The sequence below is a fragment of the Porites lutea genome, chromosome 11 (assembly GCF_958299795.1).
Source record: "Porites lutea chromosome 11, jaPorLute2.1, whole genome shotgun sequence".
Taxonomy (NCBI): domain Eukaryota; kingdom Metazoa; phylum Cnidaria; class Anthozoa; order Scleractinia; family Poritidae; genus Porites; species Porites lutea.
Window position 1 is genome coordinate 3,519,261 of NC_133211.1, and position 16,569 is coordinate 3,535,829.

Consider the following 16,569-nt stretch of genomic DNA (forward strand, 5'->3'; position numbering starts at 1 on the left):
CATTTGGCTAAACGGATCAATCACCCTGATCCGGGCAGAGACAGAAAGGTACGATACTGTTCGCTTTTCTAAGGTGACCACTAAGGGATGGACCATTCGAAAAGTTATGGGGGGAAGGGGAATTTTCGAGCCGCAGGAATTTTTTTCCGTTACCAAATTCCTTTTATGAATTAGGATTAATTGGCATGATTTTTTTTCCATTTAATTTTTCCTTGCGCGAATCAGTATGTTTTTTGTACTTTGCACTTTCGTGCACTATGTTTCATTCAGTTTGCTGTCTATTCCATACCAAATCCTGTCGTTTATCGAACCGCGAAAAAAGTAGTGTTTTGCTAACTATTTAAGTTGTTATGTAAGCCTTAACCAGGCACTCCTTTGCTGTAGATCACTCAACTTAAAACTTTCTAGACTGAAATGACACCGGTTTGAAACTTCGCGAAGTCGGATTACTGAATAAATGTTCTAAAATTTGCGTCATTTTAAATTTAGACTCGTTGGAGTGCTTCTAAGGACCATGAACTTACTGCCTGGCGTCAGATAAAGGCTTTTAATCGGCCTTTGACCGAGTTTTATTGCTTTAAATTGCCATGTACTAGAATGAGTTGAAGTTTTTGCTAACCCGGTTTTCAAAAATCCAGGTATAGTTATATTACATGCTGACTGAAATTAAAATATATTTGAATGCACACACCATGGGTCTTCGTGGACTGATTTGAAACTTAGAACTACATTTTATATCCCATATTTAGCCCTGGAAGTGAAAGTATATTAAAATATATCAATCGCTGATGGTTAGTTTCACTCTGGCGGAAATATAGTATATATATATATATATATGGCGTAGCTTGACTACTGTCTTTCTTGGAAAGGCTATTTTCGATATAGCTCAGATTTATATCTTATAAAACCTTTACTTACCTTTAAAGAAACAAATAAGTCAATATGATGAGTCAAGACACTTTATGCAAGCACGATTTTACTGCCAACACCACTTCCGCCTTTCAGTCGGTGCCTTGGCCGGTGCAAGTCTACTCTCGCAAATAGGCCTAGGGCTGGCCAATTCATTTCTTACATGGGAGGGAGGAGAGGAAGGGTGGTTGGATGGTGTACCTAGTGCATCCAATCCGCCATCCTATCTTGAAAGCAACTGATTTATGCTCGTTATTGCAGTTTCAGAACAATCAAGTTAAATTTGGTTAAGTCGCCGCTAGAACTTTATTCCATTTCTTATAATTGACTTTGGAAGGGGAACAATACTGATCATCAATATACATATATTAGTTATTGGCTTTTAGCCTTACACTGAGTGATGGCAGAACTGATTGTTTTATTGCTTATACAGTATTGCTAGACTGCAATTATACTATAGGCTAAACAAGCTATACCAACCTTCCAATAATGTTGATAATGTCTATGCTGGGTAAAAAAATCCTTCTAACCACAATGTTACTACCAACACTATCTCCGCATTCATTCGGCTAAGATAAATCGCGGCCTGGGACTTGGAACTGTTTTACTTTTGAAGTAAAAGGAGGTTAGATGAATGTATATGGTATAATCATAAAGAATAATTTTTCTAGAGTGTTCAACTTTTCAGGAGCAATAATTTGGCAACGCAGTACATATTGTCAGCATGTAAAATTAACGGTCACTCGCTAAAATTACCTGATGAGTGTGGTCCCCTTTAGGCCATGATACGAAACAGAGCTGTAGCAATAAAGCGATGTATAACCTCTGAAGCCTGGAACTATCTTCCAATTGCATTATTAGTATAATCATATATATGTCTTATTGTCCAAGCATCACCGAGCTCGCGATGGCTGGATAATTGCTAGGCTCTTCCTCGCGTTTTCGTGGACGGAGATACCCTGTGTAGAGGTCCTTTGTTAATTCCTAGATAACTGGGAAAGAGGTAAGGACCCCCTCTTCCTGACCCATCTAGGAAGATCGAATGGCTTCTGCTCGCAGGGTAGGACCGAGATGAAGGTACAATCCTTACATTGTTTACTGTGAAAAACAAAATGCTTGTCTATGATTACTATATAAAAAAAGGAAGCACTCTAGTTGGACGACAGTGGTATATAAATATATATGAATATACATGTAAAAAATATCCGTTGCCCTGACAAAGTCTTTTACTATAAAAGACGAAATACCGGCAAGAGTAGTTTTTTCCAGTTTTGGGGGGTTATATAATGCAGTTCTGGAGTTACCATCTTGACTTGGATGTTGGTTGATGTGCTGTAAAAATATCTGAGTATATTTTGGGTATTTAATGTCACAAACCAATTGATAACTGATAAAAATATGCTAAAAGATTGCTCAACGCTGAGTGAGTTTACTAGCTACATTCGAAAACGCTTTGCAAGTCTTGCCGCGTAGTGATGATGCTATATGTACAGCAAAAGGGCTGCCTTGGATGTGAACACCTCGCAAACGCACGCTCAATGTGAAATCAACTCGTTTAGCACCTGAAGGAATAGTGTAAGTAACTACGTAACTACCATTTTTTTCGTCCCTAACATTCACTCTAACTTTCTCTCGTGATCCCCTTTTAAGCTCTACTGCAAAAGCGTCTCCACCCACGGTACGTTGGAGACCTTGAGCGTCAAAAGCAATGATAGTGAAAGATTCCTCCTCTCCTCGTTTTGCGCGCTCCAGTCCTGAGCCACAAGCAGTGGTGGTTTCTGCACAGGTCGACTTATCGCTGACTCTACCGAACCTGTTGACACAGTCCTGCAAGTATTGCAGTCTACGACGATTAAGGTTAAACTCCGGAATACATTGTGCCTCAGGCTCAAGCATGAAGGATTGCTTTTCTATGGCAACGAGCGTGGACTCTAAATTGGAGCTGGCATCAAGGAGATTGGCATTGTCCAATGATTGGATGGTCGACAAAACATCTTTGACGGTACTCTCTATATTTTCTTGATATTCGCGTAGGCGGTTCCGCTGCTCTGTCAGGATAAGCGTCTTCCTATTGTGTACTTGTTGCAACTCATTCAGCAAAATTTTCTCTCTTGTTTCGATGGCAGTGCGAAGCTGTAAGACAATTAGTATAAAACCGATAATAATATTCTAGAAATCTATCTAGGGAACAAATCCTAAGCGGTTGTGTGATATCATTGCCGGGGAAAGAGTAAGACCTCATTTAAAGCTCATCAACCGAGGTTAAGATCGGTTCAACGAAAAAAACAATTGAGGCAAAGACGTACCTCTTTGAATACACTTTCAATTCGAGCACGCTCTTCCTCGCAAGACGCTTTGACATCAAGACTCGCATCCTTTACACCTTCTTCTGCGGCTTTGATTACCTCAGCTCTAGATCTGGCTTTAGTGGCAAGTCCTTCCAATTTCTCTTTACATTTCGAACCGGCTTCGGCCAGAGACACAACTTGGCGACCCCGGAAACCGGTAAAGCAGCTCCTACAGATCATACAATTACGCTTGACATCAAATAAACAGAATTGCTCGTCATGTTTCGAGCACTTTACAGATACAGCGGACGGTTCCAAGGAGACAATACGATGGCCACGACTGGTCTTGTTACGAGTGTGAAATCCAGCTGCAATCTTGCACATGTCCTCTTCACAGTCCAAGCAATAAGAGTTCGCAGGATGCTTATTTTCGCAAAATTCACAAATGGGCAAACCATCAACACCTTCATGATCAGGTACAATGAGGCTTAACAATGCCCAATTCTTTGGCAATCCTACCACTCCAGCCTGAGGTACGTTAACTTCATTTCTGCAGGTTGGGCAGGTAATTTTGTCATCTGTAGGGAGTAACCGCTCCAGGCAGCTTGTGCAAAAGCTGTGACCACAACTCAGCATACGAGGGCTGACGTCTTGGCCATCAAAACTTTCGCAGCAGAGTGGACACTCGAGTCCCTGTGATGTCGCCATTGCCTGGATGAATAGCAAAGAGTCGTTCATAAGATTCCGGCCTTATAATTGCAGCAATGTTACTGTACATTGGGGTAACAGGAAAATTCTAGCACAAAGGATTAAGGGACATGACCTGCGTCCAGAACACTGCAAATCAGTGATTCCTTTTACCAGCCAGATTAATTGACTGATTGAAAGGATGCTATCTCAGTGGGGATGGGGTATCATATAGTGTACTGATTTTTTATGTTCTAGGGAGGGCAGAGATTTTTTGTCCCCAAATTTAACATTTTGGGCATTCTTTTTCGATATTTTACCGTCTCATCCCCCATTAATTAATGAAACATACGGCGTTCATGCACTCAGAGCTTAACAAGTTACTGTGCACTACCTTCTTTGGAACGAGGCCAAGATCATTGGCCGACACCTTTAATGGTACTCTCATGAATAAAGTAAACTCGTTCCCAGGATTCTCGCTCAGAGAGAGAGAATCCTAGGAACGAGGTCGGGGTAAAAGAGGCTACCCACATAAGACGTCACTAATGATTTCATAAAAAAGGATTTTCGCGTGACGTCATTGTAACCCTGTTAGGGGACAAAGAAAACAACAACAACAACAAAAACGATAAATGTGACTCCGCTTCCGGTAGTTTTAAATGTAGCCTGTGAGCAAGCTCTCCTTTTCGAGAGATGAACAAAATGAACCGCGAAAGCTAGAAGAAAACTATTACTAAAAAGTTCGCATTAAAATTCTGACACGCCAGTTTGAAAGTGATTCAATTTTTTTTTGACAAGTGCGTTCGTTTTCTTTTTGCAAGTAGAGTCATCATTGGCATTGGCCGTAGCCCAGAGAGCAACAATACATCTAGAATGAAACGAGATAAAAAAAAAACATGATACGACTGACACACGAAGTACGCAGTTTTGTTGACGAAAAAAAAGAGAGTGAGATTTATACGTCAGGGATTACCGCAGTTGTGAAAGTGAAAAGCTAAGTTCCGGTTAAACCGGATAGACCAGTCAAACAGGAGCAACTCAAGAGGATAGCCACTCTATCCCCCAGAACAAATTTCAACTGTGCGGAAGATTTTGCATCGAGTGGCCTTTTTTCATTTTGCCGGGTTTAATGGGGAGCCAGCTGAGTCTCAGCAACAGATTATATTTAGTGATCATCGGTCATAAACCTGTGACCCAACGGAATGACGTTATCAATGAGTCATCAGTTCAAGCTTCACATGACACATAATACACGATACGATTCTTGGAGTGTTTTTGAGGTCTTATTATGGGCAACCATTTTGACCGCAAATACCTAAAGCTTGCGGAAATTTGAGCGAATTTCATTCCCAAATTACTACTGCAAAAGATATGTTTGCGTTTCCCATGTTCTACTGTTGCCAAAATTACCTACAAATTTATTAAATACTTGAAGCTAGACTTTCTATCATCAAATCGTGGTCATGAAAATATTTCCTACCGGGCAAACAGGGTTAAAAGACGTGATGAGAACGAATAACGTCAGGGTACTTAAAAAACTTTAAATTCAGTGTGTCAAATATATGTTTAACTATCCGGTTGGAGTAAGATATCTATACACCTGCGTGTCCACAGAAACCTCAGCAGAAGTTATCGGCCAATATAAAACGATCGAAATGCTGGAACATGTCGAGATGCTGACCGCTTGATATTTATTCTCATTGTTCAGGGGCACCCAACGACAATTTTCGGAAAATATCTGTTCGGAAGACAATATGAGATCTAGAATTTTCGGAACAATTGTTGTAAAATTTCTTGCTTGCCTGCCTTTTCTAGAACTTTCGAACATCTAAAAAAATGGTATAATTGCCTATTTTTAACGGATTTTTACCCTTAAAAGGTCGCCTAGAATTTTCGGGAGCCTTTTTTCTGGCTGAAATTTTCGAAAAGGTAAGTTTTGATCAATATAATTTTCGGATCACTAGACTTTCAGCTAGGAAATCCGAACAGATGAAAAATTAGGGGATTAAAATAAGCCTATATCTACTGTTTAAATGCCAGTAAAATACATTCAACAATGCTATGTTTAAGTGGTTTTGAACTATATTCTCGTTGGGTGCCCCTGATTGTTTTTTTGATTTTCCGGCTTTTGTTCAAAGAATGATAAATCTTTAAAAGCCTTCTGCGAAATCAGTCCCAGAAAAATTCAACCTCTTCAAAATAATGCTTTAATAAGACAACAAAATACTGTGAAAGAGATTATTTTGGGATGGTCAAATCATAGAATTTCATCCGCAGACTCCCGACTTTCTTAATGGTTTCATACCTTCATATTAAATTCACTCAGAGAGCTAAAACTTGAGCGAATCTAGACATCATGGCCTCTGTTTTGTCTTAAGACAATAAGCCTGATCTTAGCATATATTCATAAGTAAATTGTAACATACCTTCAGTGAAGCAAGTAAGTCAATAGAATATAATTGCTGCAACTCTTACAATAAGGATCAGTCACGTATAAACAGCACAACACTTCCGCCTTTAAATGAACTCTAGTCAGATCTCAACGCGTATACTTAATCAGACCCAGTTTCGCATCTGTTGGGGAGGGGATGGGGTATAAATCATACATAATTTTCAGGAAAACCTGAGCCCATTCACGTGATATCACTGGATGTGATTTCCTTGCATAGGAGGGAAAGGTTCTGCTTATCTAATATATTAAGGTTTTTCCATCAGAGGCACAGGAATGTTTTGCCCCGTTATTATCAAATTTCCTCCACTGAATAATACTGCCCTTACACCACCCTTGCGGGGCCACCCTTGGGCCGTTTTTACTTTTTAAGCTGGTAGAATTACATTTGATACTTCCGCGTAGAGGCTATCTGCACAACAGCCATCTTTCGCAAAGTCCCTCATTTTTCCTCAGGGATAGTAGAGCGAGCGAAACGCGACCGCGCGTGAAAACCACCCAGGGTGAGAAAAGGCGACACGCGACGGGTAGAGAGCCAACCTCGTCCCCAGGGCGCTTTTCCCTGAGGGTGAGGGCTGGTGGTTGAGTAGGCTGCGAGAACGTCTGATCGCAGGTTGGATGTTAGCCTGTTTCAAGCCTTTATACAGTCTTGACAGTTGCCCAAAACGTCTCGTTGCTCTGTGAGGATGGCTGCCTTTTTGCTGTATGGCGTTTCCAACTCATTTATCAGTTCTTGTTCTTTGGTCGTGATTGCGTCATGAAGCTATAACCAATCAAAGCCAAGGACATTAGTTAAAAACAACAAAAAGATGGATTTGTTCTGAAAAATTTGCGCTTCAAATACCGCAAACTCCATGATGTCAGTCCTGCGACACCAGTGGGAATAGACCCTGTTTTTCTGCAGTCTGGGCAAGAAATGGAATTATTTTTGAGTAAGTTCTCTAGGCAGCTGGAACAGAAGGAACTGAGAAGACGAGGGAAAAGATTTTGATGATCATAAAGCTCACGACAGATAGGAGATTCGGGTACTTGGGCAGAATGCCATTGTGCTGTGAAAAGAAAAAAGGAAACACTTAGAAACTGCATAATATAGACAAAGGGTAAAGTTCCACTTCTTTTCCTTCAAGCCAGAATTACCACCCGTTGGTTCGCTCTTCGTCGGACGCCTCAAAAGCATCCAAGCACACGTGCGCGAAAAAAATTCTGGTACCTAGGGCCAAGATTAAGCCAAATTTTAGGCACGGTTTTCCTGTCTAAGAACATGTAACCCAAGCTTACAAAATAAGAGATATAATAATGATGCTACTCTTAGCAATGCATATGAAGGTAAATACAAAAAAGTGGAAGAACTTTTAATCCTGGATTAGCTCTAATCGGCCTTTCAAGAACAGGGTAAAGGAAGACAGGAAAACCCTCCTTTGCTAGTAGGTGGAGAAATACAATATTGATCAGTCACATTCAGCATAAAACCATTTATTTCTTTCAGAAATAAAACTTATTTATGCTCCACGTTCCTTTACATATTAAGTCAGTTATTGATGTTGACGAAGTCTAGCTTTGGGTGAACTGTATTTGCTGGGACACAAAATAATTGGATTTAAACGCACGCGATTTCCAGCAGAAAACTGGTTTTAAAATCTATTTTTAACGGGTGGATTGCAAGCATGTCGCATGGAAAATGAAGTCAGTGCTGTAAAGTGCACAGAATTGAAGTACCGTAAAATTCCGAAAATAAGCCCCTCCAAATATATGCCCCGCCCCCCAAACTCGTAACGCAAAAAATCCTCCATAATATAAGCCCCCGAGGGGTTGTACCTGGAAATTGCCCTCATGCAAATGAAAAATGAAACAAAACAAGAACGGTACAGTAACACATGATTGTTTTTATTTGCCAAAGAACTATTACTTATGCCAAATGAGTGTCACAGTATTGGCTGTTTGCGTAGTTCACTCTTCACTCTTGGTTGGATTTTTTCGGTCCATATTAGACAAAGTACTTGCACACAACGGTCAGTCATGACGGTTTTTAGAACGATCTACGTCCTCATGGCGAGTTTCAGTAAAAACGTCTTTCTAATTAATAACATGCATTTCCTTCCAACTCTAAGCTAGTCCAATCGATTTTGAAACGCAAATTTCCCTCCGTATAAATAAGCTCCTTCGAATATAAGCCTCTCCAAAAAAACCTCCTTAAAAAGGGCCTTTAAAAAATATAAACCCGGGGGCTTATTTTGGAATTTTTACGGTATAATATAATTGAAGCGAAGCAGGGTATGTCGAAGGGGTATAGTTATTTGCTAAGTGTAAAAGTGTTATTAGTGCTAAGTTATGAGCTATAAGTGTAAATACATCAATTTACTATTGAAATTGAGTAGAATATTGATGTATACGATACGATACGAAGTAGAATCAAAGGGTACCTATGGCTAACTTGTGAATTAATTATTTTAGAAATGAAAGCTGATAATGAACTTGCAAAGCCGTACTTTGACTCGTTTAGTCAAATTTGAAGAACATGTCCCCAACAAGTGTCTCGCAAAACCGTCGCGAAGTCTCTTGCTGACGGCGTTATACAATCAACTACGATTCAGCAGCAGTAAACATTTCCATTTTCATTGAACAAAGAAACATTTCATTTCAGAATGATATCTTCCTAAACACCATTTGACTGGGAGTCTTGTGGTGAGAAAAGATAAAAAAATCGTGAGCTTGGACCAGCTTGGGAGTCGAAGAGCAATTGCTGATCTTTTCGTCAGGTTCACTACGTGTTTATCGCCTGGACGAGTCAAAAACAATAACATCAAAAGCTTTGGGCACAATGAACGCTCAGCACTTCTTGATCGAGGAACGGGAATGATCGATCTACGAAAGTTGTCGTTTTGATATCGGGCGCTTTCGTGCGGAGCCGACTAATTACGAAAATGTCCACACCTGCGTGACACAGTTGCATATCGCATTGCCCAGAATAACTTGTTCCTTAGGCTGCGTGCAAATGGACGCAACATTGTTGGCCTACATCTCCCAACATTGTTGGGAGTTGTTGCGACCGTTTGCACGTAGCCTTACGATACGCGTAATCCAGAATTTAAAAACAGACTCGAAACAGATGAGGCGATCCACTGAAATCCACTGGGAAATGGTGACGTTTTATAATCATAGTTTAACTTTTAACCGCTTCTATGCGAGAGTAACCAAGATGCATGGTGGATTCAAGAAACAATAATTTCTTATGTCTTATTTATATGCAGGAGCAATAACCGTTCTATATCAGTTATATCACATGCTGACTGAAATTCAAATATAATTGAATGCACACACCATGGGTCTTTGTAGACTGATTTGAAACTTAGAACTACATTTTATGTGCCATATTCAACTCTGGAAGAGAAAGTGTATTAAAATTTAATCAATCGCTGATTGTTAGTTTCACTCTGGCGGAAATATAGCATATATATATGGCGTAGCTTGACCACCGTCTTCTCTGGAAAGTCTATTTTCGATATAGCTCAGATTTATATTATATCCTATAAAACCTCTACTTACCTTTAAAGAAGCAAATAAGTCAATATGATGAGTGTAGACACTTTTTATAAGCACGATTTCAGTGTCAACACCACTTCCGCCTTTCAGTCAGTGCCTTGGCCGGTGCAAGTCTTCTCTCGCAAATAGACCTGGGGCTGGCCAATTCATTTCTTACATGGGAGGGAGGAGGGGGAGGGTGGTTGGATGGTGTACCCAGTGCATCCAATCCGCCGTCCTATCTTGAAAGCAACTGATTTATGCTCGTTATTACAGTTTCAGAACAATCAAGTTAATTTGGTTAAGTCGCCGCTAGAACTTTATTCCATTTCCTATAATTGACTTTGGAAGTGGAACAATACTGATCATCAATATACATATATTAGTTATTGGCGTTTAAGGCTTACACTAAGTGATGGCAGAACTGATTGTTTTATTGCTTATACAGTATTGCTAGACTGCAATTATACTATAGGCTAAACAAGTTATACCAACCTTCCAATTGAAACAATTTAGTCTGTATTATGTCTATGCTGGGTAAAAAAATCGTTCTAACCACAATGTTACTACCAACACCATCTCCGCATTCATTCGGCTAAGATAAATCGCGGCCTGGGACTTGGAACTGTTTTACTTTTGAAGTAAAAGGAGGTTAGATGAATGTATATGGTATAATCATAAAGAATAATTTTTCTAGAGTGTTCAACTTTTCAGGAGCAATAATTTGGCAACGCAGTATAAATTGTCAGCATGTAAAATTAACGGTCATTCGCTAAAATTGCCTGATGAGTGTCAGGCCATGATACGAAACGGAACTGTAGCAATAAAGCGATGTATAACCTCTGAAGCCTGGAACTATCTTCCAATTGCATTATTAGTATAATCATATACTGCCTTATTGTCCAACCATCACCGAGTTCGCGATGGCTGGATAACTGCTAAGCTCTTTTTCGCGTTTTCATGGACGGAGATACCCTGTGAGTAGAGGCTCTTTGTTAATTGCTAGATAATTGGGAAAGAGGTCAAGGCCCCCTTCTTCCTGACCCATCTAGGAAGATGGAATTTCCTCTGCTCGCAGGGTAGGACCAAGATGAAGGTAAAATCCTTATATTGTTTACAATGAAAAACAAAATTCTTGTCTATTATTACTATATAAAAAAGGAAGCACTCTGGTTGGATGGCAATGGTATATGAATATACAGGTAAAAAATATTTGTTGCCCTGACGAAGTCTTTTACTAAAGACGAAATATCGGTAAGAGTAGTTTTTTTCCAGTTTTTTGAGGTTATATAATGCAATTCTGGAATTACCATCCTAACTTTGGATGTTGGTTGATGTGCTGTATAAATATCTGAGTATATTTTAGGGTTTTTAATTTCATAAATCAATTGATAGCTGGTAAAAATATGCTAAAAGATTCCTCAACGCGGAGTGAGTTTACTAGCTGCATTTGACAGCGCTTTGTAAGTTTTGCAGCGTAGTGATGATGCTATGTGCACAGTGAAAGGGCTGCCTTTAATGTGAGCACCTCGCAAACGCACGCTCAATGTGTAATCAACTCGTTTAGCACCTGAAGGAATAGTGTAAGTAACCACGTAACTACCATTTTTTTGGTCCCTAACATTCACTCTGATTTTCTCTCCTGATCCGCTTTTAAGCTCTACTGCAAAAGCATCTCCACCCACGTTACGTTGGACACCTTGAGCGTCAAAAGCATTGATGGTGAAAGATTCCTCCTCTCCTCGTTTTGCGCGCTCCAGTCCTGAGCCACAAGCAGTGGTGGTTTCTGCACAGGTAGACTTATCGCTGACTGTACCCAAACTGTTGACATCGTCCTGCAAGTATTGCAATCTACGACGATTAAGGTTAAACTCCGGAACACATTGTGCCTCAGGCTCAAGCATGAAGGATTGTTTCTCTACATCAACGAGCCTGGACTCTAAATTGGAGCTGGCGTCAAGGAGATTGGCATTGTCCAATGATTGGATGGTCGACAAAACATCTTTGACGGAACTCTCTATATTTTCTTGATATTCGCGTAGGTGGTTCCGCTGCTCTGTCAGGATAAGCGTCTTCCTATTGTGTACTTGTTGCAACTCATTCAGCAAAATTTTCTCCCTTGTTTCGATGGCAGTACGAAGCTGTAAGACAATTAGTATAAAACCGATAATAATATTCTAGAAATCTGTCTAGGGAGAAAATCCTAACTGGTTGTGTGGGAAATCATAGATGTTGGCATAGTTAATTGAGTGGAATGGTTATGAAACCCGTCAGACCCCTTTGTTATATGTTTTTGTGGACCTGAAAGTGCACAACGTTCAAAAGAATTCTTATCATTTTGATTGTATTGACCAATAAAAACGTTGCATTAATTTATTCCGTAACAATTTGCCAACAGAAAACAAAGGATTGTGCACTTTCAGGGTGCTTCTAACATAAACTGCAGCACTGTTGTTTTTATCATTGATGTTTGCCGCTTTTCATAACCAGTCTCCTCTAATAACTATGATGTTGGGGAATGACTCTTTAATTAAAGACCGAGAAAAGAGTAAGACCTCCTTTAAAGCTCATAACCCGAAGTTAAGTTCGGCTCAGTGAAAAAAAACTTGACGGTTTAAATAAATATGAACAAGACGTACCTCTTCGAATACACTTTCAATTCGAGCACGCTGTTCGTCGCAAGACGCTTTCACATCAAGACTCACATCCCTTACACCTTCCTCCACGCCTTTGATAACCTCAGCCCTAGATCTAGCTTTAGTGGCAAGTTGTTCCAATTTCTCTTTACATTTCGAACCGGCCTCGTGTAGAGACACAATATCGCGACCCTGGAAACTGGTAAAGCAGCTCCTACAGATCATGCAATTACGCTTGACATCAAATAAACGGAATTGCTCGTCATGTTTCGAGCACTTTACAGATACAGCGGACGGTTCCAAGGAGACAATACGATGGCCACGACTGGTCTTGTTACGAGTGTGAAATCCAGCTGCAATCTTGCACATGTCCTCTTCACAGTCCAAGCAATAAGAGTTCGCAGGATGCTTATTTTCGCAAAATTCACAAATGGGCAAACCATCAACACCTTCATGATCAGGTACAATGAGGCTTAACAATGCCCAATTCTTTGGCAATCCTACCACTCCAGCCTGAGGTACGTTAACTTCATTTCTGCAGGTTGGGCAGATAATTTTGTCATCTGTAGCGAGTAACCGCTCCAGGCAGCCGGTACAAAAGCTGTGACCACAACTCAGCATACGAGGGCTGACGTCTTGGCCATCAAAACTTTCACAACAGACTGGACACTCGAGTCCCTGAGATGTCGCCATTGCCTGGATGAATAGCAACGAGTCGTTTATAAGATTCCGGCCTTATAATTGCAGCAATGTTACTGTACATTGGGGGAACAGGAAAATTCTAACATAAAGGATTAAGGAACATGACCTGCGTCCACAACACTGCAAATCAGTGATTCCTTTTACCGGCCATATTAATTGACTGATTGAAAGGATGCTATCTCAGTGGGGATGGGGTATCATATATTGTACCGATTTTTTATGTACTAGGGAGAACGAGGTCGGCGTAAAAAAGGCTATCCACATATGACGTCTCTAATGATTTCATAAAAAGGATTTTCGCGTGACGTCATGGTAGCCATGTTAGGGGGCAAAGAAAACAACAACAACAACAACAAAAACAATAAATGTTACACCGCTTCCGGTAGCTTTAAAAGTAGCCTGCGAGCAAGCTCTCCTTTTCGAAAAATGAGCAAAATGAACCGCCAAAGCAAAACGAGCCGCAAGAGTCTTAGAAGAAAGTTATGGCAGTCACATTTAAATTCTGACTCGCCAGTTTTAAAGTGATTTAAACTTTTTTGACAAGTGCATTCGCTTTCTTTTTACAAGTAGAGTCATCACTGGCATTGGCAGTAGCCCAGAGAGATACAATACATCTAAAATGAAACGAGATTTAAAAAAAGAGAAAAAAAAAGACGATTCGACTGACACACGGAGTACACAGTTTTGTTGGGGAAAAAAGAGAGAGAGATCACAGATTTATACGTCCGAGATTACCCCAATTGTGAAAGTGAAAGTCTAAGTTCCGGTTAAACCGGATAGACCAGTCAAACAGGACCAACTCAAGATAGCCACTCTAACCCCCAGAATAAATTTCAACTGTGCGGAAGCTTTTTGTATCGAGCGGGCTTTTTTCATTTTGGTTTAATGGGGAGCCAGCTGAGTCTCAGCAACAGATTATATTTAGTGATCATCGGTCATAAACCTGTGACCCAACGGAAAGACGTTATCAATGAGTCATCAGTCCAAGCCTCACATAACACATAACACACGATTTCTGAGGTCTTATTATGGGCAACCATTTTGACCGCAAATAGCTAAAGCTTGCGGAAATTTGAGCGAATTTCATTCCCAAATTACTACTGCAAAAGACATGTTTGGAACTGTTTGCGTTTCCCATGTTCTACTGTTCTGACTGTTGCCAAAATTACCCACGAATTTATTAAATACTTGAAGCTAGACTTTCTATCATCAAATCATGATCATGAAAATATTTCCTGCCGGGCAAACAGGGTTATAAGACGTCCTAAGAACAAATAACGTCAGGGTTAAAACTTTAGATTCAATCTGTGTCAAATATATGTTTAACTATCTGGCTGGAGTAAGATATCTAAACACCTGCGTGTCCACAGAAGCCCCAGCAGAAGTTATCGGCCATTATAAAACGATCGAAATGCCGCGGAAGATACCGAGATGCTGACTTGGTATTCATTGTCATAATTTTTTTTAATTTTCCGGTATTTCAGTGTTCAAAGAATGAAAAATCTTTAATAACCGTCTACGAAAATCAATCCCAGAAAAATTCAACCTCTTTAAAATGACACTTTAGTAAGAGAACAAAATACTGTGAAGGAGATTGTTTTGGAATGGTCAAATCATAGAATTTCATCCGCAGACTCCCTACTTTCCTAATGGTTTCATGCCTCCATATTAAATTCACTCAGAGAGCATTGAACTTGAGCGAATCTAAACATCATGGCCTCTGTTTTGTCTTAAAACAATAAGCCTGATCTTAGCATATATTCATAAGTAAATTGTAACATACCTTCAGTGAAGCAAGTAAGTCAATAGAATATAATTGCTGCAACTCTTACAATAAGGATCAGTCACGTATGAACAGCACAGCATTTCCGCCTTTGAATGAACTCTAGTCAGATCTCAACGCTTATACTTAATCAGACCCAGTTTCGCATCTGTTGGGGAGGGGATGGGGTATAAATCATACATACTTTTCAGGAAAACCTGAGCCCATTCACGTGATATCACTGGATGTAATTCCTTGCATGAGAGGAAAAGGTTATGCTTATCTCACGTATTTAGGTTTTTCCATTAGGGGCACAGGAATATTTTGCCCCATTATTATCAAATTTCCTCTCCAATAATAGTGCCCTTACACCACCCTTGTGGGGCCCCCCTTGTGACGTTTTTACAGTTTAATTTTAAGCTGAAATGTGTAGAGATACTCCTGACAGGACCAATGACTGAATACTAAAAGTTGTTTGATGTCCATTTACTAAAGTTTTTGCTTGAGCGATGGTAGAATTACATTTGATACTTCCGCGTAGAGGCTATCTGCACAACAGCCATCTTTCGCAAATTAGACTGCGAGTAGTCCCCCAATTTTCCTCTGGGATAGTAGAGCGAGCGAAACGCGAACGCGCGTGAAAATCACTCCCAACGCGAGAGAGATCGAGAAAATGCGACATCCGACGGGGAGAGAGCCAACCTCGTCCCCAGGGCGCTTTTCCCTGAGGGTGAGGGCTGGTGGTTGGGTAGCCTGTGAGAACGCCTGATCGCAGGTTGGATGCTGGGTTGATTGTCCCGATTATGTAATACAGTCCAGCTTTGTTCGGAAAAATGACGTGCATTTACGAAAGTTTGACTTGAAGCTTTCAGGAATCGCGAAATTTGGCAAACGAAGAAAAAAAAATAGACTTTGGACAATACCACCCAGTCACCCCTTTCAAATATAAAGAAAAGCAGATATGTATTACGCACGCTTAACCTGTTCAATGCCCTTCGTGGGGCTAAATTTGCGAGTATTAACAGGGTAATCGTAATCGGAAATACTACCTTTGTAAAATAGCCGATTGTAAACACCACCTAGACACATCCTGAATTGAAGGGAGCCTTCATGATCCCGGTAAACTTCTGGTATTATTTTAACTACCCTAAGAGGTATTCCTTTATGGAAGCGACGGGGATGCTCGTCGTCTCGCTTACGGGTAGAAATGCCGCCATACTTTGTTGGGGTATATTCTCATATTCTCTCCTTAGGGGTAAAATAAAGCCCTGAGCCACGCCCAGATTGGTCTGATCTCCTTTAGGGGTTTAATTCTATTTTTGGTCTGAAACGGGTATACACTTTGCCCATTTTGGTCTGGAATCGGGTATGGTTTTTGAGGGAATTACTGGAGTGTGTGAACGAATTTATCGTTTCAATTCCAAATGAATAAGAAAGAAGTAGAAATATGCGAATTCAAAATGCATTTGTAGAAATGTTTTTTTTTGTTTGCGCTTTTTATCAAAGAAATGATTACATAATTTCTGCGTAAAGGCCAGGTCTGGAAATGGGTATGGATTTTAGAGGTCTGGTCTGAAAACGGGTGTGGAAAATGAAATTTTTTTGGTCTGAAATGGG

General features: G+C 40.2%; 2 protein-coding genes across 3 annotated transcripts; both read right to left on the reverse strand.

Annotated features, from left to right (window-relative positions):
* Window positions 1-1,083: 1,083 nt before the first annotated feature.
* Window positions 1,084-15,062, reverse strand: LOC140952849 (E3 ubiquitin-protein ligase TRIM71-like). Of its 2 annotated transcripts, XR_012167404.1 has the most exons (4): window positions 14,974-15,062; window positions 12,492-13,184; window positions 10,348-11,993; window positions 1,084-1,389 (listed from the first exon to the last, which is right to left on the reverse strand). XR_012167404.1 is itself a non-coding variant. In XM_073402302.1 (3 exons), the coding sequence occupies exons 2-3, from the start codon at window positions 13,179-13,181 to the stop codon at window positions 11,274-11,276; spliced, it is 1,410 nt and encodes a 469-aa protein (XP_073258403.1). In that variant the 5' UTR covers window positions 13,182-13,184; window positions 14,974-15,062; the 3' UTR covers window positions 10,223-11,273. The 2 variants fall into 2 exon arrangements, 1 of the variants encoding a protein (XP_073258403.1); XM_073402302.1 differs by lacking the exon at window positions 1,084-1,389 and having other exon boundaries at window positions 10,223-11,993.
* LOC140952516 (E3 ubiquitin-protein ligase TRIM71-like) lies at window positions 2,268-6,516 on the reverse strand. Its single transcript, XM_073401938.1, has 3 exons — window positions 6,311-6,516; window positions 3,216-3,908; window positions 2,268-3,042 (listed from the first exon to the last, which is right to left on the reverse strand). The coding sequence occupies exons 2-3, from the start codon at window positions 3,903-3,905 to the stop codon at window positions 2,323-2,325; spliced, it is 1,410 nt and encodes a 469-aa protein (XP_073258039.1). The 5' UTR covers window positions 3,906-3,908; window positions 6,311-6,516; the 3' UTR covers window positions 2,268-2,322.
* Window positions 15,063-16,569: the final 1,507 nt, after the last annotated feature.